The sequence below is a fragment of the Phocoena sinus genome, chromosome 3 (genome assembly GCF_008692025.1).
Source record: "Phocoena sinus isolate mPhoSin1 chromosome 3, mPhoSin1.pri, whole genome shotgun sequence".
Classification (NCBI taxonomy): domain Eukaryota; kingdom Metazoa; phylum Chordata; class Mammalia; order Artiodactyla; family Phocoenidae; genus Phocoena; species Phocoena sinus.
The window spans coordinates 139,435,107-139,461,121 of record NC_045765.1 but is presented as its reverse complement, the minus strand read 5'-3'; the positions used below and the strand labels follow the sequence as shown (position 1 = coordinate 139,461,121).

The window sequence follows — 26,015 nt, the reverse complement described above, 5'->3', positions numbered from 1 at the left end:
TGGACTGTCAGTGTTCATTGACACTCTGTCCAAACTCTCCCTGCGATGCCTGGAGAGGATGTCAATGTCAGCTAGGGAAGCTGGAAGACTGCCTAGGGATTTTTCTTGAATCCCTTTGACACATTGAAAGGAAATGTGTATCTTTGCATTGTTTTTTTTCACTAAATGATGTCTTCCTCCCCATATACACTGCCCTACTCACAAGAGCGGGCTGCATATAAGACATGAAGAGTCAGCAGAGGGGAGTGTTAGTCAGGCTTGAGCTTGGATTGGGACAGGTGACGATATCAGGAGAAGAAAATAACTTCTGCTCACTCTACCTCAGGGCTTATTTATTTTCCAACTACTGTATCTTTTTTCTTTGGACATAAAATGGTTTCCTTTGGCTTCAATTTTTAACTTATGTGAAATGATTGTTTGCAAAACTGGGTTGTTTATCTTTACTACCCAATCACTTCTTCTCCAAAAAACTGAGCATCTTGATGTATTTGACAGATTTACTACAATAATGGGCATTATTACCAAAAGATGCTCTTGTGGTAGTGGGGAGAAAACTAGGCATGATTACAGAAGATGTTGATCAAGGCAAAAATTAGTAAATGACTTTGGGTGAGTCTTTTCATGTGTGTGGATCTAAAAGCACAGGCACCAGCAATTACTGAGATACTACTACTATTGACTGACTTTGGGGTCACTCCTTTTAACTGTCCCTTCATTAACATAAGTGTTAAGTTTGTTATTATTGGACATATCAATAATTGCCAAATTATGTGGATCCCTGTTTTTAAGAATGAAAATGGCATCTCACTTTAACCCAGTTTACATATAACCTAGTTTACAGAGTATCCTATCTGGACAAAGCTTTCTGCTATTAATGTATTTTGAAACACATGCTATGAAGCCTTATCAAAACCTCTTGGGGACACGCCTCCAGTGATAGGAGGAATCATCCTCCCTTCTCATCTTTCTGCTGATGGGGACAAAATGGGAAAGGCTCAGTAGGCCATGCCATCTGGAGGGTCATATGGTGTTACTGTAAGGTACATGACAAACAGGGAGAGCTGCATGGGAGTTTGGAAAATTCATACATCCCAGGGCTCCACATGAGCTCCCAGAATTAGCTGCACAATTACCCCAGTCACACCAAGTTGTCACCAAGGGTGACAGAGATCCTAGAATCAACTTAATGAACCATTTTCAGTTTTACTATCACAACACTATGTATGCAGACACGCTTGGCCTCACCCCGAGATGGACATATGCTTACTTGCAACAGAATCTGCTGGGCTGTTTTATGTATTTAAATAATGGCAATGTGATTAATGACAAAAACATGTCTTTCTCAGAACAGTGCTTTGTCAACATTATCCAGCCAGCCCAACCTGTCAACAGATCCCTGAAGAACAAGTATTTAAACTCTTCATTCATTGTGGCTAGTCTTTGCTCCTTGGTATAAATTGATATATCAATAGATGTCAGAAAAATACTAGAGACTGAGATTCTAGAAAACAATGTTGTCAATTAAAAAATTGTTATTGTCATAATTTAAGGTAGCACTGGCCAATTATGAATTTGTCAGATATTAATTCATTTCTTAAAACAAAAACATTGTTTTTGTTCGGAATACATAACTCAAGTTCTCTTTTATTATCTTCTATGGTATCTGACTTCCAAAACTACTCACAAAATACATAATATATATTTTAAGCCATTTTAGGGGTACAAAACTGAAGAGGTGGTGGCCCATTTCTTCAAGGACACGTGTAGATTGTAAAGTCCCACTGGTAATTCTGATGCACAAAATCACTGTAAGACACTTCAGCTTAGTTCTGAAAATGATTATAGCAAAATAAAAATAATGATAAATATAATAGAAATCTATAATATTAGTATTAGAAACAAAACCCCAAGATATCTGTCGCAAGACGGCCACAAAACATCTGACAATTAGTGTATGGAATTGTTATGTGTGCCCACATGTATTGAAAAATCCAAATCATCATGATAAACTCTACTTCAATGCAGTTCTATTTAAAGTAAACTTAATTAGTCTTATAACGAAATCTCTTCCTAGGAAATCAGGTTCTCAAAGAGGAGTATTTACTCTTTTAATTTAGCAGAGCATCATTGAGTGTCCTTACAAAACTCTTATTGTTAATAATAATAATGAAAGTCAACACTTATTGATCACTCACGGTGTGCCAGGCACTGAGGTAAACACCTTGGGTGATTGTCTCCTGTATGCTTCACAATAGCCCTATGAGACGGGTGTATTTTTTTTCCATTTTATGGAGAAGGAACTGGGCTCAGAGAGTTTAAGGAACTTGCCAAAGGTCACACAAGGGCCAAGTGGCAGAGTCAGGACAAGCCCAGCACTGTGTCCAGAGTGAATGCTCTGAGCTACTTCATCTCTACTGGAAACGTGAATAAGATTCCCTAATGGAATGAACATGAGACTCTGCCTCACTCATTCCCAGGAGGGAGAACAAATAAAGGAATGAAGAAATGAATGGACAGATGTTTGCTCTTTGTTGGCAGCCACATCTCAAGGCTGTCAGTGAATTTCTTGCCTTATAATTCTCTACAATTTTACATACTACAATATGACCCAAATGTAATATAGTTTAAATGGATATTTCACTTAATTGACTATTTTAATCTTGAACTAATTATCATGATTTTAATATAAATAAGTCTCTCACAGACAGAAGTTAAAAGCTAGAGACAGAGGTGGCTGCTCTTTGGGCAAGCCACCAAACAGAACAGCGCACTTACTTTCATGTTAACATGTCTGGTAGTACACCGACCGAAGGGATAACCTGCGGATTGGATTGCCTTTTCCCCTCTCCCTGAAGCATTGGGATTTTATAATACTCTGGATAAGAACTAATGACACTCTTTGGAAGTCATTTTCACATGTTGGGGAAAGCTACTCTCCTGACAGGACTTTTAAGTTGTTGGCCATTTAAAATCCCTGAATTTGGAGGTAGATATAAACATTTTCTTCTCTTTTGTTTTGCAGTTGTTAGTAAACATGTGATACTTTCACACTATCACTAGGGGTTACTTGTGAAAAGAATTATATAATTTCAGAACTTAATCACAGACAACTCCAAAGGTGGAGGGATATATGGGGGTAAAGAAAAGAAGCACAGACCCTGAAATCAGACAGACAGAGGTTTGACTCCCAGCTCTGCCACAGACACTGTATAAGGTTAGGTGAGTTGGTTTACTTTGCTGAGCCTCATTTTTCCCCCCACATATAAAACAGAAGTGAAAATATCTGCATCATTCATTTGTTAGGAGGTCTAAAATGAGAACATATATTATGTGTCTATAGTAGTCACTTAGAATATATTATTTCTCATTCCAAGCCATTCATTTTACAGTTGAGAATGGAGAATTCTGTTGAGGTCAGACACCGATGGCCTGAAAGTCGTACAAACTTGAACCTAGGTTGATGGATGTAACTTACTTTGTTTTCCAATAATACATTAATTTAACAAAGAATTTGTGAATTATTTTCAATATAGACATTTTATTGTTTATATACTTCACTTCCCACTGCTTGCCATTTTCCTCGGATACAGCAACTTGTGGTCCACCAAAGCTACATATAGCTCATTATAACCCTGCCTAGTCCAGGAAGAAGAAAGTCAGGATAATTCACTTGGTTTATGATCATTCTTTAATAATGAACTATCAGAAACAGGTCACATCTCTCAACAGTTGCTCATGAACATCTAATGGGGCATTTCGTCCTGTTTTGGTAATGATTCAAATGGAATTAATGGTTAATATTTAGATGCGATATGATTAGATTTCCCTTACAAAACACTGTAATACATATGCACTTGGGAATTGTCACTGTTGTCATAGCTCAGAATATTGATGCTAGAAGAGAGGACAAAGGTTAGCAATGCCTTCTCTGTACAGGATCAGGAAACTGAAGGCAAGTAAAATTAACTGACTTCCTCCAGTTTACTCAGTTAGTTAGGAAGAGGTAGTGCTGGGTTGAGAAACCAGGTAAACACCTGCTTCTGATTTATCTTAGCACTTACTACACTGTTGGAATAAACTGTTCATGAATATGTCTCCCTACTAGAAAGTAACCTCCTTGAGAACCAGGGTGTGCGTCACAGTCAATCTGAAGTGCAGGAACTTGGCACAGACTCAGTAAAAGTTTTGTAAATATGTATCATTTTATCTAAGTCATACAAATAATAATAAATATATTTAAGGAAAGACTTTTTTTTTTTCAAAAATCAAGAACATTTTCTCTTAATCTTATTCTATGAAGTATGACTCCAACATAGTGAGGTTGTCTTTTTATAACAAACACCCCCAAACTTACAAGCTGAAAGTGAGCTGTCATTCAGAATTGTTACCTGTGGAGATGATTGTTCACTCAACCCGTCAATGGTAGGAGACTCAAAATCTTTTTATGACCCTTCTATTGAACTTGCCTTCAGAATATGTTCACAAGGCACATAAGAAAAATCAACCTCATTGTTGTTCCAGTTGGATTTGTCTCCAAACAGCATTCCTCATCAGCTTTGCTCACCCACCTTATTTACTTGGCTCTGAATGAGTCAGGCTGTTTCAAAAACCAATTCACCTTGAAAGGATCAAGATTTACCCCTCGCTAAAATTATTCTTAAATTTCTTCAGTATCACTTGGATGGATGAATCAATTCCCAGGGTGACTAATCTGAAGGCAGCAGACACTGAAAACGGATAGGTTTTGGCATAAATTCATTTACACAAAAAACAAGCTATATAACTAAATATTTTATGTTTCCTTAATCCCTGGGAAGTTGGTACCATCTATCTAACAAGTAAAGAAACTGAGCTTCAGAAGTGATTATCACAAGACCTTTCGTGTGGGTGGCTGCCCTAGGCCAGTGGTTTTCAACCAGGGGGAGCGGGGGATTTTTTTTTTCTCACATACACCCCTCCCTGAAGGGTGAATATTTGGCAATGTCTGGAGACATTTTCGACTGCCATGACTAGGGGGAGGGGAGGAAGTGCTACTGGCATCCAGCAGATGAGGCCAGTGATGGCGCTGAGCATTCTACAGTGCACAGAACAGCCCCCCACCACAAAGAATTATCCTCTCCAAAATGTCAGTTCTGCTGAGGCTGAGAAAAACCCTGCTCTAGGCTGAGAATTCTGACTCCCAGGCTCTTTGGTGGCCTTCACTAGTATCACTGTTAATACCCCCATGTCCCCCTGTTTCCATAAGTGAAAGGATGTGCATGTATTCTTCTTTGGTGATGAAAGAGTAAATTTGTTCCATGCTATTTTGCCACTTGAACATTTCCCTCGGCCTTAGGCTCCTTTACCAAAGAGTACTAAATTGTCACAGAGGTTGCTGGAGATGTATTTGGCATCTTAAAACTCTAATTGGCAGGAAAATTAAAGCAACTTAAAATGTGTGTGCTCTTTAGAGAGATGTGCTATTCCCACCCTATATTATTAGCTCTCAGAGGCAGCTGGAGCGAGAACAGCTGGGACTTCCTGCTCTGCTGTTTTGTCAAGTTGCTATAAACTTGTCCCCCTCACTGAAAAACTGAGAAGAGAGGAAAAACACAGGGCAAAGGCCAACCACACGTGTCAAAAGGTTGCTTCTCAACTGTCTTTCAGGTGTCCCAAAGGTGGCTCCCCTGTTGTCAATTCAATAAGTGAAGGAATGTACTTGGCTTGGTACGTAACTTTGAAAATAAAGCATACATTTTGGCCTATACATTGTATAGGACAGAATGTCAAGCCTAAAAGCATTCTTTTCCACCTCAGGTTTGTAAATTAAAACATGTAACATGTAGTTACCAAATTTTCTCAGAGAATTTGCTGAATTTTGTGGTCAAAAGTAATTACATCATGCTTTTGCTTTCCCCCTCTCTCTCATAAACAATTGTCACTGACACCAGTGAGGACACAAAGTGTGGAATGTCTGTGGCTGGGTCTTTCAAACTCCATGAAACTCTCACTTGTTGGCCTAATCTGAACCTTATTGTCTGGAAATAGTCCCCAAACCAAGCATAATTTTCTACCTTAGAAAGGACGCTTTTTACTATTTTCAATGGTCAATGATTGGACAACCACAAAAGTAGATCACATTTAAGTAGAGAAAATAGACGTGCTCTTGATATTTGAGCAAAATATTACAATCGTTTGAGGAAAGGTAAATGGCAGGAAAGGTCAGGGTATTATTGTCCTGAGATATTAGAGAAGTCACTTTTGTTAGCTTTCCTTTCTTTGAGCCCCTCCGGCATGTGAAAGCTACAGGTCGAAATGTTAGTATGCAGCCGCACTCTGTCTTATACCATTCTGGAATTGTGTCTCACGTAAATCTCACACGCCAAGGAGATTGCCCTGCAAACCAAGGGCAAAGATCATGAGGCAGAATTTTATGACTCTACACCATGCCTCTCTTGTCTGCATGCCCAGCGCACTGCAGGGTCTTATGTTGTTGCCGAAGAACTGGCTGACTCAATAAATGGATGGATTCTTATGCTGGGACCCTGGGAAAAAAATGCTTTGGTTCATTTTGAAAAAGAGAAATTAAAATTCTTTAATGACATAGAATAAATAACATCCTAGTCACCAACTGGTGATATTACTTTCTTTCCCCTCTCCACCTCACCATATCTAAGTTCTGTCTGAATTTTTAGCAAGGATTAGAGAAGAAAAAGGCCCCCAAATATCACAGAGATAAGTCATGCACTGTTGGGGAAGAGAAAAAGTTTTCCCGAGTGCAACCACCAAAGAAACCCCTCAAGAAAAACACTAAAGAAGAAATGAGGTCTAGAGCAAGCTTAAAGAATGTAAATGCTCGTTCCAGGACAATTATGAAACTAGGTGAGAAAGTTCTATGTTAGGTATTCGAGCATTTTTTCCTCTACCCTCAATTGGAAGATAAGGAAACACTGGATGTAAAACTCTTCCTTCCTGAGATGTTGTACATATATACAATGGAATACTACTCAGCCATAAAAAGAACGAAATAATGCCATTCACAGCAACATGGATAGAACTAGAGATTATCATACTAAGTGAAGTAAGTCAGAAAGAAAAAGACAAATACCATAAGATATCACTTATATGTGGAATCCAAAATATGACACCAATGAACATATCTACAAAACAGAAACAGACTCACAGACATAGAGAACACACTTGTGGTTGCCAAGGGGGAAGGGGCTGGAGGACGTGTGGACAGGGAGTTTGGGATTAGCAGGTGCAAACTATTATACGTAGGATGGATAAACAACAAGGTCCTACTGAATAGCACAGGGAACTTTATTCAATATCCTCTGATAAACCATAATGGAAAAGAATATTAAAAAAAGAATGTATATATACGTATAACTAAATCACTTTGCTGTACAGCAGAAATTAACACAACATTGTAAATCAACTATATTTCAATAAAAAAAAACCCTTCCTGCAAGAGCAGGAGTAAAGCAATGTACTCTCACAGGTGTTGAGAGAAGACTAGATTTCTACTTATTTTAATTACTTCTCTCACCCTTTTCAACACACACACACACACACACACACACACACACATTTAAAGCCTAAAGCTGCCTACCTCGTGCTAGTTGGAGCAGAAAATGGTGGCTCACTGAAACAGCCTTTGTATGCGCAGCCCATGGCATGGAAACATCAAAATGTCCCTGCCCATGGTTCACTGCTTTAAGGAGCCTTTCTTTATGATACAAGAGTCATTGGCCATATCTGGTTTGGAGGCTGCCTGGACACATGGGAGAAGAGCAAACACACAGTGGCAATGAGTTGTGTGTGCCTGAAAGGTGTGAAATTCTCCTATGTCTCGTAGAAGCATGTAGGTATGCACACGGCAGCCTGCTCTGCTTGTGAATGGCAGTAAGATTCAAGTTCATTGCATAACCCCCTTAACTGCTAACCAATAAATTGAAAACTGAGGTGGGAATAAAACTAATTTTCCTGGCTATTTTCTAGCAACAGATCCATCATGACTTTGCTGAATCCACATATGGTCTCTGTTAACAGATTGAACTTAGACTGAACCTTGCACTCAACCAAGTTTCCCTACAATCTATTCATGACAAGCTACTTATTACAAGTATTTTTTATGGAGAAACAGGCAATATAAATTAACCCTTTCAAAATGAATCTAATAAAATCTGAAAGATGTATTTTCATGAATAACTTTTTATAACATTATGGTGTTATTTATTTTCATGACTGGGTCATTTTTGAACCTGAGCTAAATCATATAGGCTTTTCTGTTTAGTATTCTAGATAAGCAGCAGCTACATGGTGAATTCGCTCCGTTTTACATTGGCCAGATCTCACATATATTTCCAAAGGGCAGTCTGTGCTTTTAGCATTCACTAATGAAATCACACGTTAAAATCTCACTGCCACATACCGCTCCTTCAAGACAGGATGTCACAGCTCCAGAAACAACTTGTAAGCTTCTCTTTTAATAGATGAGGCCACAGGGAAATAAGTGATCAGGGGGTAGGAGGAAGGAATATTTTAAATGCAAAATTCAAACTATACTTGTGATTTCTGAAAAAAAAAGTCAATTATGACAAACAAGTCTCTAGCTATTCTTGTTGAATTACTTTTAGTACTTTGAAATAAGTTAATTAGCAATAGGCTACAATCCCAGACATACAGAGCAAGAGCTAGAAGATTTGTACTTCATATAGTAAAGCCAAATATTAGTGTCTTCAGTTGATACATGCAGAATTTTCTTCTGAAGTCCTCCAAGACCAGATATTCTGAGAAATTTTCATATACCCAGCATTTTTTTATTGTTGTTATTACGTTGAAAAGATTATGAAAGAAAACATGTTATCAACTGAACGTGATACATTAGAAGCTGAAATGTCATTGTGTAGAGTGGTGTTAGAAAGTTATTTGAGATTTTTGCAACAATTTTGTTAGGTGGGGCACACTTTTTTAATTTTATTTTTTATTTTTTTTGCAGTACGCTGGCCTCTCACTGTTGTGGCCTCTCCCGTTGCGGAGCACAGGCTCAGGCCGCGCAGGCTCAGTGGCCATGGCTCACGGGCCCAGCTGCTCCGCGGCATGTGGGATCTTCCCGGACCGGGGCACGAACCTGTGTCCCCTGCATCGGCAGGCAGACTCTCAACCACTGCGCCACCAAGGAAGCCCAGGTGGGGCACACTTTTGACAGAGAAATGTTGGCTTATATCACCTCACTTAAATAAGCACTTATACTTATTGGAATCACCCTTGATAATTAATAGATCAGTCACCCAAAGCTGTGTCTTGCACGTACACCCAGCACAAACAATTTTTCAGGGACACTCATTCAAACAAGGCCAAGAAAAATTCGTCTCCTGCTGCCAAAAAGGGCAAGAAAAAAAATTGGTTGAAAATATGATAGCTGGCCATCTCACCTCCTGCTCCTTTCTGCCTGGAATGAGTTGTAAAACCTTGGGGAAGGAAGTTGGAATGTTTACCAATATTAAAGAATCAGCAATTCCCTTTACACAATGCTTTGTTTACACATCGCCCCCCCCACCCCCATCTCAACTCCTTTGGTCTCCATCACCCAGGATTCCTGATACTTGTCAGTCAATTCCAACCTTGCCCAATGAGATGGGCAGAAACTTAAGACCACAGAGAAAGTTGATTGTCTATATGACTCAATCTGAAGAGTTTGCATTTTAGTAGATAAGCCCTGGGCTAGGTTTTCACCAACTCTTTGATTTGCCTCATTGTCAACATGATCTGGGCTTCTGCATAGATACAGCCTCAATTGTTTTAATGAGAAAAAGAACAACAAAGAAAAAGAACATGTAATGCCTAATTCACATCAGAAATTTTCCAACCAAATGGAAATTAGTGCACTGAAAAGGGGTGAATGAAAAGAAATTTGAAAGCAAGTCCTGACATCTGGAAGCTGGCCGGACTCTCACAACTAGGCCAAGTTCTCCTCCTGTTGGGCATAATCTCCCAGAATACCAACCTCAGACAAGATTACTTGAGATCATGAGAAAGTGAGATAAAAAAGGATACTTTGTAATTTTGTCTGAGCACAGAAACCGTATCACCTACAAAATACAAAACACTGACCTCTCTAGACTAAAATGAACAACTTTGATTTCTTTGCCAATTAGTTTATCATCGCTCTAGTCCTATAGATAAGACATATTGAGATACCCAATTATAGACTTGCCCTGACAGCATCCAATCTAAAGAGGACCTCTGCTTCCTTTAAACCTTCCCCCAAGTCACCAACCTAAACCTTGATTCTATAAGAAGTCCTTTCTACCCTCTCTCACTGGGGTATCTTGTGGTTCCCATTGTGTGTGTCCTCCCAAAGGCCTCCTCTCACAGCCTCAGAACGTGGTCTGGGCTGTCCACATCTAGTCCATTTTACTTCTTGAATCAGAAAACTCTTACTTGTTCATCTACTTGACAGTTCATGCCACAGTTCTTTTCAACCCAAACAAACCCCCCATTCCCTGAGTTGCTGGCTGAAGTCCCCACACTATCGTGTCATGACCTGGTTGACTAAATATCCCTGCTGCCTAGACACCTCATCTTTATGCCCTCTACCCCCATCGCCAGCTACATACTAGGTTAGTTCCTCTTCAGATATTAAGCTCCAGCAATTCCATATAAGAAAATTGAGATCCAGAGAGATTTACTAAAGTGAGTAAACCTCTAATCCTAAACCATGCTTCCATGCTTTTTAGAAAAGTATATGTATTCTCTCTCTCTCTCTCTCTCTCTCTCTCACACACACACACACACACACACACACACACACACACACACACACTCACCAGGCACTGAATGGATATCTGACCTCTCAATAGCTTGGCAATTCTCTCCAGTCTTTGACTCTCTTGCTACAGATAATGAAAGGCTCCTCTCCGCATTTGCCTGTACTTTAATCTTACAACATTAGCAGAATGAAGGAGAGCAAGAGCTTTTATGCGCGTGCCTGCTTCAAAAATTCTTAGGTCAAAAGTTGTTAAGAAAGAGTTACAAGACAACCCTCCCTCCTTCCATACGCCAGCATGACCCAGGCTAAAATCACTCTTCTGTCACACAGCCTCAGGGTTGCAAGCTATTACAGAATCTTTTTTTTTTTTTTTTACTGCTTAAAATCAGGGCTGGGAGGCCACTGGGTTGCAAAGAGCTGTGATGTTAATTGGCGCTGAAATGTTTATTGGTTTTGGTGGAAGACACTGAGTCTGGAAGTTACTAAGGCTTCTTCCATGGGGTGTGCTTTAGAGCCCAGGGGAACAAAGAATCCCTCCCAGGAGCATTTCCCTGTGCTTCTGAAGCACAGTAATCCAAGGATCGAGCTATGTGACATGGGAGAGAAGATACATGGGAGAGAATAGCGGAGGACCATTATTTGGAAATCAATGATGGGCAGCTCTACCTTAGTGATAGGGCAAGCAAATTTGAACTTAAATCTGGCAGGTCCTGTGGGTAGAGGAGTCATGGTTTAGATTTAAGGAAGAACTATCTGAACCTGGGATGGGGAGGGGACTGATAAATCTTGGGGTTGACTCTCTTTCCAGATTTTTTAAAACCAACTTCATCTGTTGGTGGGGACGATTCAGGCACAGCTTGTTGGCAGACAAGAGCAGGGCTGCTCAAAGTGAGGCTCACCTGGGGTACGTTAGAAGTGAAACTCTTTGAGCATCGATTCATGAATCATAACCTCTGAGGGTGACATAAGCACTGCCCAGTTCGCCAAGCCCTGGGCTAGGGAAAAGAATGCTTTCTGGAGCTTCCTTCTGATTTACAAGCGAGACTCCTTGTTCTAGTGGTTCAAAAGACCTAGACTCTTTTTTTTTAATTGAAGTATAGTTGACTTACAATATTGTGTTAGCTTCAGGTGTACAGGAAAGGGATGCAGTTATATATATACATTTTTTTCAGGTTATTTTCCATTATAGGTTATTATAAGATATTGAATACAGTTCCCTGTGCTATACAGTAAATCCTTGTTGCTTATCTGTTTTATATATAGTAGTTTGTATGTATTAATCCCATACTCCTAATTTATCCCTCCTTCCCTCCATTTCTCCTTTGGTAACCATAGGTTTGTTTTCCGTGAGTCCGTTTTGTATATAGATTCATTTGTATTACTTTTTAGATTCCACATATAAGTAATGTCATACGATATTCGTCTTTCTCTGTTGGACTTTCTTTAGGTAGTATGATAATCTCTAGGTCCATCCATGTTACTGCAAATGGCAGTATCAATATTTCATTCTTCTTTATGGTTGAGTAATATTCCAGTGTGTGTGTGTGCGTGTGTGTGTGTGTGTGTATCATATCTTCTTAAACCAATCGTCTGTTGATGAGCACTTGGGTGTTTCCATCTCTTGGCTATTGTAAATAGTGCTACTATGAACATGTATGTATGTTTTCCAATTAGAGTTTTCGCGAAAGATCTAGATTCTGATTTGATAGCAGCAGTGGCTCACACCACCACCTGAACAAATTATTTAGCCTTATTGTCCTTTGATTTTCTAAATTGCAAATTGGGAATAACATCTGTTGAACAAATGAAGCCTCTAATAGATATATGCTGAAAAAAAGAATCTTACAATGAAAGCATCTTGTAAACAATGATTATTCTAATGCTGGTTTTCCATAATGTCCTTGATATTCTTTCTCCTTAGGCATATGTAGCCCAAAGAAGCAGCTTTCCCTTTTACTGAATAGAAGGATAACAGACCAGCTAATGCGCTGACCTATTTGGGGGCGTAGTCTAGGGGGCGGAGCCAGAAAGCTGTCCGTCATGAAGATTGATGTCACCTGTAGCTGTCTTTGAACCATTCTGAGTCTCACTCCCTCAGTGTGGTGTTTCTTGGCTCCCCAAAGCTGCTAGGATGACTGGTGCTGCAGGGGAACAACTTCCCAGAGCCCAGCCCCCCACCAGCTGGGTCAGTGCACTGACAGGGTAAATCAGAAGCACAAGTGTTGTTTGGGGAGTTTCTGTGAGCTGGGATGTGTCCCAACTGAAAGGAAAAAATAGTCTATTGTGCTTGTGAAGCAGAAAGAGATAGGACCCAGGGAAGTCTGCCCTGAACAAAATCTGTGGTCCATCCCCAGGCCCAACTTCTGACCACTCTAGTCAAGGTTACAGGGCACCATGCTATACTGTGCACAGTGCAGTCTGACAGCTGGTTCGCCCTTCCACGTTGTTCCCTGCAGCCTGATGTTCCCTGGCCCCCCTGATCTTCCTGTCCATTTTCTGTCCTCATTCCTCCCTGAAGTATGGAGGGCAGAATCTGCCTGCAAGCCGGGAGACCTGATTATGATTCCACCTTTGCTGCCAGTTAGCTCTGTGACCTTGGGCGACATTTTAGCAGTCCTCTGGCCTCAGTTTCCTTACTAAATGGAAAACAGTGACATGGGAAACAGGCACAAGGCAAGGAGGACTGAGTCAGGTCACGTCTAAGTTCCCTTCCTTTTTATTATCCAACAGCAGTGCTTCCCTAGGGGACCCCTGCCAGCGTTCTATCTTGAGGCAAAGCCATACACTTCAGATCTGCTCTTTCATAGCCTTTCCCACCCCACCTCCAGTACACTTTACCTTCCCAATGCCTAGACCTGACTTTGCCCCCCAAGATGACAAATAATGCATTACATGCACCCACTGCTAAGAAAGGTGAATTTCACCTAATTTGCAGGAGTAAGCAAGGGACTTGGAGTCAGACCCAAATAACAATCCTGCCTTTGCTAAACTAATCTGGGACTTTTGAGCAAGGTACTAGACATTTCTCAGGCTCCATTTTCCACCTCTAATGGATGTAATGCCTACTTTGCAAGACTGCAGGGAGGATTAAATGGATACAATTCACGTAAAGCACTTAGCACAGTGCCTGGCACAGAAAGTGGGCTCAACAAATGTAGTTGCCTCCCTTTCCCCAGTTGGATAAAAGGTGCTTATTAAAAACCAACCACATCCTTCTTCCTTACCCTCAAGGCAATGACCGTGATCATGAGAATAAATGGGCAGGGCAGTTAGCATAGTATTAAAAAGAGAGCACTTAATAAATCATCATTACTATTACCATTACCATCATCATCATGAGATAAATTGTTGACTTGTATAAACATTTTCTAAATTAATTCGGCTTCAATTTACTTACGAAGATGCACTGCTCCTTAAATATTCTGACAGGTGGTCTAGCTGAATTTTTTTTAACTAAGAAAACCTATAATTTAATAAACTTCCACAAATTAGGGAAGGACTTGACTCAAGTTACACACCTTCTTTTTAAGAACGTGTGAATTCCGTGGGGGTGAGGTGCAAAAGCTGGTGTTTGAAAAATAAATTAAAAATAGGTCTTTAAGAAACTAAAATCTGTGTCTTTTGGCATTGCTAGAATGTAGAGAACGCATCTGCAGTATTTAGAACCGGTGGCCAGATTGAAAGTTACGGTACCTAAATCCAGGCTGGATTTAGTTCCCTGAAAGCCACCCACATCTTCAAACACTGTTTTCTAAATTCATGTGCTTAGAGTTTTGTTAACCCAAATATAGACATAATGAAAAATTATAGTGAAACTAGTCAAATCCAGGATTGTAGGATTTTAGAACTGGAAAGGATCTTGGAGCTAATTGAATTCAAACTCCAAATTTTGCAAATGAAAATATACTAAAGGTCCAGAGAAATCTTAACATTGCCTAGTGACTTCTCCTTTGGTGGCAAAGGACTTTCTCAGTGAGCAGCTTTGGCACAACAGCAAAAGGAAAGTGACAGTAAAAGTCTTTTTTGTGGGCTTTATCACTTGGTGAGAAGAGAAAAATATATTTTGGGGGAGTCAAGTGTTTTTTCACTACCTGTATCAGGAGTAATAAGTTACCTTTGCAAGGCATTATCCAAGGATTGACAATGACCTTTCCAGAAAGCTGAAATATGTCCAAACCAAACCAAACCAAACCTCTGGATTTCACATTAACACCATACACAGAATACAGATTTTGTAACTGGTTTAAAAAGGGGCTTTCTAGTACTGAGACAAACTCCATTGAGAATGCTTATAGCACAAGTATCATGGCCAGGTTCAGATATATTTGCAAGTCATTTGCATAATCCTAGAGAGAAAATAGTTGACTCTACCTATAGGGTCTTCATTTCTACTTTTTAAATTCTTTTCCCACTCTCTCTTTTCACTGGTAAAACTCTACTTTTCCAGATATATAAGCCAGAGGCAAGTGAAAGACTCTGAATTAGAGCAGATGGCTGAGGACATTTTGTCAAAATTAATTCCATGGGCTGTTAATAAGTGTTATCTGAAAAAAAAAAAATCAAGTGCTTGGAAAACATTGTATTAGTTATAATTAAATAGGATTCTTCACTTAAATACTTGTTAGTGCCTTTTATATGCTAATGTGCATTGTGAACCTTTTGGGAGAGTTGTGTGGATATATATTATCATTTTCAACACTCTCCTAAATTATCTGATCGTTATTCTACAAATCCTACTTTGGTAATGCTGTACTAAAGCATTAGTAACCAAAAAGCAGTTCAACGTATAACTTGCAAAGTCCTATTGCATGAAATTGCATAAGAGAGAAAAATGAAAGTCATTTATTCCTTGAGTAGATTTTCCTTCTTGACTTCCCAAAGGCTATTCCCTACACAGGTATGGAGTCAGGATATAGTTCTTGGCCAAATGCAAAGTAGGCAAATGGTACAGAAAAGTGTTTTCCTAAGCCTAGAACTATACAACAGAAGGTAAAGCTGGAAGGGAAGACTCCTTTCATGCCCAATATGTAAATGTTCGAAGTAAAGCTTTTTAAATTAAAGGTGTAGCAAGAATGAACAGAATTAGAGTCAGCCATTCCCCAGACCCCTCCTGTCCCCTTCCCACCTCTACTGGGGATTCCTCAAAATCTGGAGGCTCTATGGGGTAGGTTTGAAAACAACACATTCTTACGTGTATATAATTCCCTTATTTTTAAGTATGTAAGGTAAGTTGTTATTTTTGAGAACAATTAATTTTTATAGAAAGTGGTTCTATTAAAGAAAAAGTCTTCTTGTTCTGATGAATACGTTGATGGGACTAACTGAATGTAGGCTTAGGGCCAGGGAGAGAGGTGAATAGTTTGGTGCAATAATCTAGAGGAGAGTGTAGCGTCTCCAACGCAATATGGGGTTGGGGGAAGAAAACAGATGAGGAAAGGACAGAAAGGGGGTAGAGGAGAGGATTCAGTCAGAGGACTAGAGTCTAGGGTGAAAAGTGGTACAGATGTCTCAGAAGATATTCCAGGTCAGGAGATTTGTAATTCCAGATGAGTCTAAAATTCAACTTTAAGGCATCTACATTATTATGATTATAAAACCTCCCTTTTATGCTCAGATCTTCAGTAAAGTCCAAATAAACCACTGTATAGAAATTGAGCAAGAAGCAAGTTTCATGTCTCAGGTTATAGAGGGTGGGACATGGATAGGCCACATGGAACAATCAATCCATAAAATTACATAATCCAGAAGCAACAAGGGCTCGTTCCATAAGAATGTAAGAAATCTAGACATCAGCAGAAATCTTAGGGAAGGCTTTACACTTGCATAGAGTGTACAGTGAGGTTCCCCAGTAAGGGTTGGGGATCTTACTTCAATTGAAAGAACAGGGAGATCCCAGCAAATACCTGAATAACAGAAGGAAGTTATACTTTTGCATGGAGGAATACTTCCTCTCCAAGGACCTGTGGCTTTCATTGCCAAAAAATGCAGTATCCCCCAAACGAGTTAACTTATATTCCTAATGATCAACTGGATCTACTTGGATGCCTTTCTAGCACTTTAAATTTAGCATAATCCTGATTGTATCTTCTCCCTGTCCGCCCCAAGTCCCTGTATCTTTGTTTCTTGCTTCTTTGAATGCATCCATCACTCATTCTACTTCTCAAGAAGAAACTTTATTCTCCCCTCTTTTCTTTCATTCACGCCACATAGCTAAATAGTCATCCAACTTTTGCTGTCGCATACTGTCCCCTTCTACATTTTCTCCCTTCTTCAGTTTAGCTTGCATATCCTTGCTAAAACGGTTCCAAGCACCTCTTAACTGCTTGCTTTCTCCACTCCATCTACCCTCCATGCTCCACCAATTATCTACCCAAAATTCACATCTGGTCAAGTCACTCCACCACTAAATATCATTTGCTAGCTCCCCATTGCTCATAGGATGACGTTCCCTGTAGCCTGGCTTTTAGCCATCCTCAGTGCCAGTTCCTAAGCTCCGACCAGTGCCGGCTACAACCCCAGAGCCCTCCTCCACCTCACCTGTGATGGTGACATTTTTTTCTCTTTTATATGTTATGATTTATTATATTTAATATGGTAAAATTTAGATTCATTATAATTTAATCTCTCATCACTTTAAGTTGTACAATTCATTAACTATATCCTCTAGACTGTGCAAGAAGGCTTTTAGCCTTCTTGCAAATGTGTTCCTGCCCCACTACAAATTTCATCTGCCATTCTCCACCATATAGCATTTTCACCTCTAAAGGCCACCCACAGCATTTTCACCTCTGAATCTTTTCTCCTCCTTTTCTTGTCTTTCCCTACAAGACCTTGTGCAAAACATTCATTCTCTGCCTCTTTACCATAATTCAAAATATCAGCTAAAGTTAAAAATAAAAGGTGTGATAGGAATTGTGCTTGTTCTTCAATGTTTGCCTTGTTTAATACTTTAACTCAAAAGAATAAATAATACGTACAATGCTACATGTTGTATCAGGGGAATGAGTTACAAAGATCTTTGGTGATTGCTAATGACACCTCACAGGTGACTATATGTATGTCTGGGCTTGACCAATGGAATGCCTACTCTCTGGAGATTGATTCTTGCTAACAATGTAGTGTAAAGGCATAGAATACAGCTTGAGAAAAATGGTGCTTGAGTCTTTGTTTCATCATTCATTGTCCAAGTGGCTTTAGGCAAAACATTTCACTTCTCTGAACTTTAATTTTTATCTGTTATACAGTATCTACTTCCCAGGATTGTTATGCAGATCAAATGGAATCAAGTATGTGAAAATACTCTGAAAAAAGTAGAGAAAGGGCTTTGTAATCTATAAAATGCTATGCAAATGTGAAAAGGAGTGCTATGAAAAGATAACTGGACATGGGGTCAAAATGCATGGTGCAGGGATTCCCTGGCAGTCCAGTGGTTAGGACTCCATCTGTGCTTCCACTGCAGGGGGCCCAGGTTCGACCCCTGGTTGGGGAACTAAGATCCCGCAAGCTGCATGGTGTGGTCAAAACAAAACAAAAACAAACACAAACAAACAAAAACCATGGTGCTGTGGGTTGACCTGTGTCCTACAAAATGACATATTCAAGTCCTAATCCCCAGTACCTGTAAGTGTGACCTTATTTAGAAATAGGGCATTTGCAGATGTAATTAAATTAAGATGAGATCACTAGGGTGGGCCCTAATCCAATATGACTAGTCATTATAAGAAGAGAAGACAGAGAAGCAGGGAAGAATGCCATGTAAAGGTGGGTGCAGAGACTGGAGTGATGCATCTGTAAGCTAAGAACCACAATGGATGCCAACCATCGCCAGAAGTTAATGCAGAGGCATGGAAAAGATTCTCCTTCAAAGCTCTCAGCAGGAGCCAGTCCTGCTGACACCTTGATTTCAGACTTCTAGCTTCTGGAACTGAAGGATGGTAAATTTCTTTTGTTTTTAAGCTACCCAGCAGCCTGTGATACTTTGTTGTGGCAGCCCTAGGAAACTAACTCACATGGGTGTGAATTAACTCCATCACTAATTAACTATTTGAATTTGAGTTTAATTATTTAAAAATTTCCCCTGATAACTTAAGGACACTTACCTTTCTGTGATTGTTTCTCTGAGACCACTGGCCACCCCTTTGACCACGGTGCTAGCTTTGGGGGTCAGCACCACCTGAGATATAAAAAATGATCCCTTCTTCCTTCTCTCAGTGATGGATGCCTGAAGAAACTGGATCAGTTTTTCCGGGTCTGTGGTGTTGGCCCAAGGTGCTGGCATCATCTGCCCAGGCCAGAGAAAGGGTACTTCCAGAGCCACTGGACTGTGGTAGAAGACGAGCACTTGGTAGTCCTTCTCCCACAGGTACTTTAGACTCACTTCCTGGGCAAAAATCGCTGGGCACATTTTATTTCCATAGATGTCTTTCAGCATTTGGACGAGTTTTTCATGGTGATACTTCTGCATCCCATAAAAGTGGTTGAAGTCCAAGAATACTACCTCCTTATGGTGATCTGTGAGGAATGCATTGATCTCCTCAAGGCCTTCATTGACTTTGGCACTGAACAAACCATGAGCAAAGTAGAGTTCATTGTCGGGGTCTCTAGGCTTGGTGGAAATTCGAAGGTCAAAATAACGGATCCCAGCTCCTAGCTGACCAGTAAAGTTCATGGTTTGAGTGGCTAGCCATTTCCGCATCAGCTTTTTCGCCACAGTTCCAAACACAGAGACAAAATTCTGGACAGTTTCTGGCTGTTCAGGCCCCACTGGAGAGGCTTCATCAATGTAGAAGCTGAAGGAATCATGAGATCCTAGAAGAATAACAAGGCACGATGTGGTTACATTTCAGTCCTTTGTCCTTCCCAACTTCTTTCCCTCTTGCCATGTCCATATCTCTCCCTCAAATGAGCCAAAGGAAATACTAAGGAATATTTACCTAGTACATTCGAATGTCTTAGAAGGGTCTTTTTTTATAACCTAGTATAGTAGTACATGGAGGACTTCAACTGACCAAATGGTTTGTAAAATGATAAGAAAAAAATCTCAACTAATCAATTTTTTAAAATTCAAAAGATCATCTTCTACTTCTGTAAACCAAGAATTTAATATATTCATTAGGGTTGGTTTTCCATATAGGTGGCATAAGTGACCATTCATAAAGTACAATTTATAGGAACTCACCAGTTCCCAAATACTTTGTCTACAATCTTGCCCTTTCCCTCTATTTTGGGTTGATTGTAAGCCTAGAGGGCTTGTTTCAATGAATAAAGAAGACCTTTTCACAGGTAGATGATCAGTGTTACTTCCTGCACTTTGGAAAGCACAAGAGGTCACGGGAATAAAGGAGGGGAGAAATAAGGCAAGAGGACGGTACAATTTCTGATATTTTAACATCATTCTTGACCTGCATTTGGGCAATTGTGAATGTAGATGAAGTCAGGTACTTTTTACATATTGAATAAACAATTATTTTTTTCTTGCAAATTAACACAACTGACGGTATTTAAAAATTAACTAGTAGACTATTTTCTTCACAGATATTTCCTCTCTACAGTGAATGCTCTCTTTGGAGTTGCTTGCAAATTTAGAAGAATTTCTTCCTAGGGAGAACTTATTTAATTATTTTTTTTTTGGCAGTTACAAATATCAAACCTCCAGAAATGTAGCAATGAACATGTGTATGATTTGCCTGTAAGTACAGAGTGCCATTTAAAATATCATTGGACACAATAAAGGAAAATTATTTCATTTTAATTTTAGAGACACAGATGTAGAGAACAAATGTATGGACACCAAGGGGGAAAATGGCAGGGTGTGGTGGTGGTGGGATGAATTGGGAGATTGAGATTGACATATATACACTAATATGTATAAAATGGATAACTAATAAGAACCTGCTGTATAAAATATAAATTAAATTACATTAAAAAATATTCAGAAACATTACAGAGAATCTTCACTTAAAAGTTCTTTTAAATATTTTTTTTTTTTTTTTTTTTGCGGTACGCGGGCCTCTCACTGTCGTGGCCTCTCCCGTTGCAGAGCACAGGCTCCGGACGCGCAGGCTCAGCGGCCATGGCTCACGGGCCCAGCCGCTCCGCGGCATGTGGGATCCTCCCAGACCGGGGCACGAACCCGTGTCCCCTGCATCAGCAGGTGGATTCTCAACCACTGCGCCACCAGGGAAGCCCTTAAATAATTTTTAAAGGTAAATGTAAGATTACCAGATCAAAATAAAGTTCTTTTGACTTTGAAAAAAAAAAAATCCTCCTTTACTTCTTGGTAAAATTAAATTAATGTATTCTGGATTTTTCACACATTAGAAAAGGCAGATGTCATTATTCCCCATCTGTTACTCAGGCTTCCTTACACCTTGTTGCTCACTCCTGATTTACATCCATTACAGCTTTTTCTAGATTTTTCACTCTTCCAACCCAAGATGTATACTTGTGCACGTGCATGCACACACACACACACACACACACACACACACACACACCCCTGTAAGTTTATTATCATCTCAGGGCCTTTAACTGTTAAGCTATTTGAAGCAAAATTTTTTAGTGATGCAATATTTATCTTTGTCTATATTCCACATCTATGTCAATCTATGCCTATAGAGACATATCTATTTATCTATGTCTAGCAGTAAACAGACTACAGTAATTACAAGAGTATGGATATTAGACACCATGGTGGGTTGTTAGAAAAAATAGTTTGAAACATACTTTGATACCTTGTAAATCATAACCTTTCAAGACTTGGAACAGATAATTCCTCAGAATTATTGGAATTTTTCAAACAATGAAAGGTAACCCCAAAATATAGAAATGCCACATTTACTTTCATCCGGAACTATCTGATCTATTTATCTTTAGTAGATGGTATGGGAAGAAAATGTCAGCACTTTCTGGATAAGGAAAACTGTCCGTTTGGATCTGGCATTGGCAAATTTTAATAGGGATTTAAATTGCTGCATGTTGATTTATTAGTTTCTGTTCAGTGAATGGCTAATATAAATGAAGAAACTAAACTGTACTATGGTTTAATATACAGCAAGATTACGTTTAAAGAAAGAAATAAAAAAGTGAGCTTAAGAAGAGTTATAATGGGCTTCCCTGGTGGCGCAGGGGTTGAGAGTCCGCCTGTCGATGCAGGGGACACGGGTTCGTGCCCCGGTCCGGGAGGATCCCACATGCCGCGGAGTGGCTGGGCCCGTGAGCCATGGCCACTGAGCCTGCGTGTCCGGAGCCTGTGCTCCGCAACGGGAGAGGCCACAACAGTGAGAGGCCCGCGTACCAAAAAAAATGAGTTATAATGAAATGATCTAGGATTGGATTAAAATAAGTATAAATAAATAAATAAACCCTCAAAATAAGGGTTAATTTATAAAATTTTAAATTAATTTATAGGCACGTGAAGAAAAGGTGGATGAAAGTAATTAGTTACTTCTGTAATCTAATAGAAGACATAATTGGAAGCACACAGAAAGGGAATTAAATATGACTAGACTTCTTTCAGAAATGAGTTGCTCCTTGTTTTTGACACGTTACTAGAAATATTAATTTGTTATTAAGGCCAAAATAAGGTAATATTAAAAATAAAAATTAAAAACAGATAACAGGCAGAAGGAGAAACCACTGATACCCCCACCAGTATTTGTTCTAAGCTTGATGAACAGAATTATTCACCAGATGCAAATATTATTTGAAGAGAATTAAATTATCAATCAACATAAAACACTATCTATGCATTTTGGGAGAAAATACATAATCTAACATTGGCCAAGAAAGAATATTTTCAAGACCTTTAATTTCATTTGGAATAGTAGTTCCTCCCAAATTTCAAAATTTCCTCTAAACCATGAAGCTTTCTATTTGTTTGCACTTAAAACAAAAATACAGCACTACTACTTTATGACTTTCAATAACAGAGAAAGCCTCTGGCCCAGCCCTGTGTCTTTAAAATCAGGGAGCCTGCCCATGAGCAAAACAGTGCTAAACACTATTTCTTTGTTCTAAATCCACAACTTGTGTGCCTTATCTGGTCTAATATTTTGCTTCTACACTGGTTCAGTGTTCCTGTCCTCTTGTCCTCTTATTCTTATTTTATCTACCGCCCAAACTCGTAACTTGGACATGATACTTAAAGTTGCTCCTTTGATTCTGAACTTAGCCTTTCAATTTTGGCTTTGATTTGTCCTCTCTACTTAGACAAGAGCTGGTCACTCCCATTATGAACCCAGGCCAGTCAAGTTCCTTTGCTCTGGCTCTGAATAAGTGAATGGAATGGAAGAGGTTATTTTCTTTCATTTCTTAGAAACAGCCACTTTTATTAGTTTCTCCTTAGTCGGCTACATCATTCCCTCATTCAGACAGTAGGCATACTTCTAAGACAGACCTTAACATTCCCTGCCATCCTGACATTTACATCTCTCTGTTGAGTGTAGGTCCAATCTAGTGACTTTTTTCTAATAAATTAAATAACACAAACATGATGGGATACCACTTCTGAGATTATGCTGCAAAAGACTGTGACTTCCATCATGCTACTCTTTCTCTTGCTGGTTTTGATGAAGCAAACTGCTGTGTTGCAAAGGTCCATGTAACAAAGACCTGGGGATGGCCTCCAGTCAGCAGCAAGTTAGGAACAGAGCCCCTCAGTCCAACAGTCCTCAAAGATCTGAATCCTTCAATAGCCACTGAGTAACCTTGGAAGTACATCCTGCCCCAGTGGGATCTTGACTGCAGCCTTGTGAGAGATCTTGAAGCAGAGGATTCAGTTAATATTTGCCTAGACTCCTGACCCACAGAAACTGTGTGTTGTTTTAAGTGACTAAGTTTGGGGATAATTTGTTACATAGCAATAGTTAACTAATGAAAGCTATAACAACCCTTTGGGGTTAATGAGGGCATTTGAGGTCTACAAACCCAGGTGCCTAATATAAGAACTTGAAATGTTAATGAAGAGAAATTAAATTTAAAATGTTCATACGCACTTCTTTATGCTTGTAAACTATGTATCAGATAAGAGAAAGAGTGAAAGAAATCAAGTTGGTTTAAAAAGTTTTCTTGAATGGAGGAGTTACTCCATTCTGCATTCTGGTATGGATGATCTTAGATGTCATATAGTCTAATCAGCTAGAATGCAGCATCCATTTTATTAACTCAACAGTGTAAGGGATCTGTGTGATCATCTCATTTTTATGGTCTCTTGTAGTACTGAACTTAACATCTCATCCTATAATTTGCTGTGGTAGGAAGACTTCTAGGATGGCTCCCCAAACTTCCATCCCCTGTTATAGATGTCCTGTATAATCCCCTCCACTTGAACATGGTAAATATGAGGGATATCATTCTCATGATTATGTTCCAGTATGTGGAAGAGGTTTTTTTTTTCAGATGTAATTAAGGTCCCTAATCAGTTGGCTTTGTGTTAACTAAAGAGAGATTATCCTGAGTGGACCTAATGTAAGCAGGTAAGCCCATCAAACAGAGACAACAAGCAGCAGCAGATGTTCTGTTGTCCTTAAGAAACAAAATGTAATGTGGTAGAGAGGACCATGTGGCAGTTGAAGTGATTAATAGCCTACCAAAATGATATGAAAATTACTTTGAGCTGAATATATCTGAACAAGCAGCAGCCGCAGACAGAAACATTATCTAAATTTAAATAGAACCTCTGAAAATATAGTTACCATTGACTTCCCTCCCAGGGAGTTACTTGATTGGGGAAAAACAAAAACAAAAAACGACACTTAGCACCAGAAGTGTGAATTCAGCTGCTTGTTAGAATTAAAAAAAAAAAAAATAGAACCTTTCATACTCTCCCACTGAAGCCCTATCTACCCCTCTTTTGTTAAGTTTAGTATATAAGCCTTTTCTTTCTGGTTATTCCAGTGAGTTACTAGTCTCTGAGTGCTTCTGCATGTACACTGTGCATGCATAAATAAACATTGTCTTTTCTCCTGTTAATCTATCTATTGTTGATTCATTTGTAGACCACCAATCACTGGACCCAAGCTGGAAGAGGAAAAGATTTCCTTCTTATGAAGTGAAGAGTTGGCAGCTTCAAGAGCTGAGGGCCACAGTGCTACAACTCAAAGAACTACATTCTGCCAACAATCAGCAAGCTTTCAAAAGGATCCTTAGCCTCAAATGAAATTACAGCCTTGGCCAATATTTTGATTTCAGACTGATGCAGCCTGGTCTTAATATTAAATTAGGCAATACAGTACTTTGAAAACAGCATTGAATGTGTTGGAAGACTAGGCTCGAATTTGAGCTCAGTTACTAACTCAAAGTTTAACACTGGAGGGTCATCAGATTGTTAACTCTTCTGGTTTCGGATTTTCCAATTTGTTCAATTAAGATACTCTCCACACCTACTTCATATGATTCTTACAAGGAAGAAATGAACCCATGTTCATGAAGTTTCCATAAAAGAACTATAAAACTTAAATTACAATTATTTTCATATGGTGATATACCTAGTCACAAAACATCTATTCACTTGTGGCTAAGAAAAACATTGCCTAGACAAACACACACTGGGACATCTGTGCAAGCAGGAACGGAAATGATTTAAGTTGCAGGATTTAGATTTATGTAAATGTTTTTTGAAAATAAGATTCTTATCCTTCACTTGTCTAAGATTTAGCAAATGTAGGACAATCAACATTATCACATTTCTTGTTGCTTTGAACAGCAACTAAATATTTACATTCTGCCATGTTAAGAAAATTGATCTGTTATGTATATTAAGTACTACCTCTCTTCCATTCAATATCTTTCCAGTATTATTTATAAAAGCTCTTTGAGATGGAGTTCTGGTTGGTCTCTCAGTTTGGCCACAGTTCCATTTCAAATTCTGCAAAATTATGGGTTTAATAAACATCAAAGAAAACGCATCAAGTTCATTTCATCTGTGAACCTTCAGAACAAGAAGGCCCAGGAAGCTAAGGTTTGACATGCTCATGAGTGTGCAATTCTGATATCTATATCCTGATCTTAGAATTCAGGCTCTGACTCCATCAATATAAGAACTGCTCCTCTCCTGGTCTCTGCAGGGCACTAAGCTTGCTTGCAAAAGTTTATGCATGGCACTCTGTATTTCCCTTCCCTTGCCTGTTTTATTCCTGTTTTATTTAGCACAGCGCCAAGGTTTTTAAGATTCCTGCTTTCAGGGAACAGGTTTCCTGTGTATTTGATATCTTGGTACCTTTTGTGATTATAAGCCCAACACCACAGGAGTAGGGAAGCA

At 39.3% G+C, this 26,015-nt stretch overlaps 1 protein-coding gene across 1 annotated transcript in view; it reads right to left on the bottom strand.

The window, feature by feature from the left end:
* Window positions 1-26,015, bottom strand: part of PLCXD3 (phosphatidylinositol specific phospholipase C X domain containing 3) — a 162,803-nt gene that overhangs the window by 33,982 nt on the left and 102,806 nt on the right. Inside the window, exon 2 of the mRNA XM_032627935.1 lies at window positions 18,856-19,564. Within this exon, the coding sequence (XP_032483826.1) occupies window positions 18,856-19,564 (709 nt within the window). The remainder of the gene's footprint in view (window positions 1-18,855; window positions 19,565-26,015) is intronic.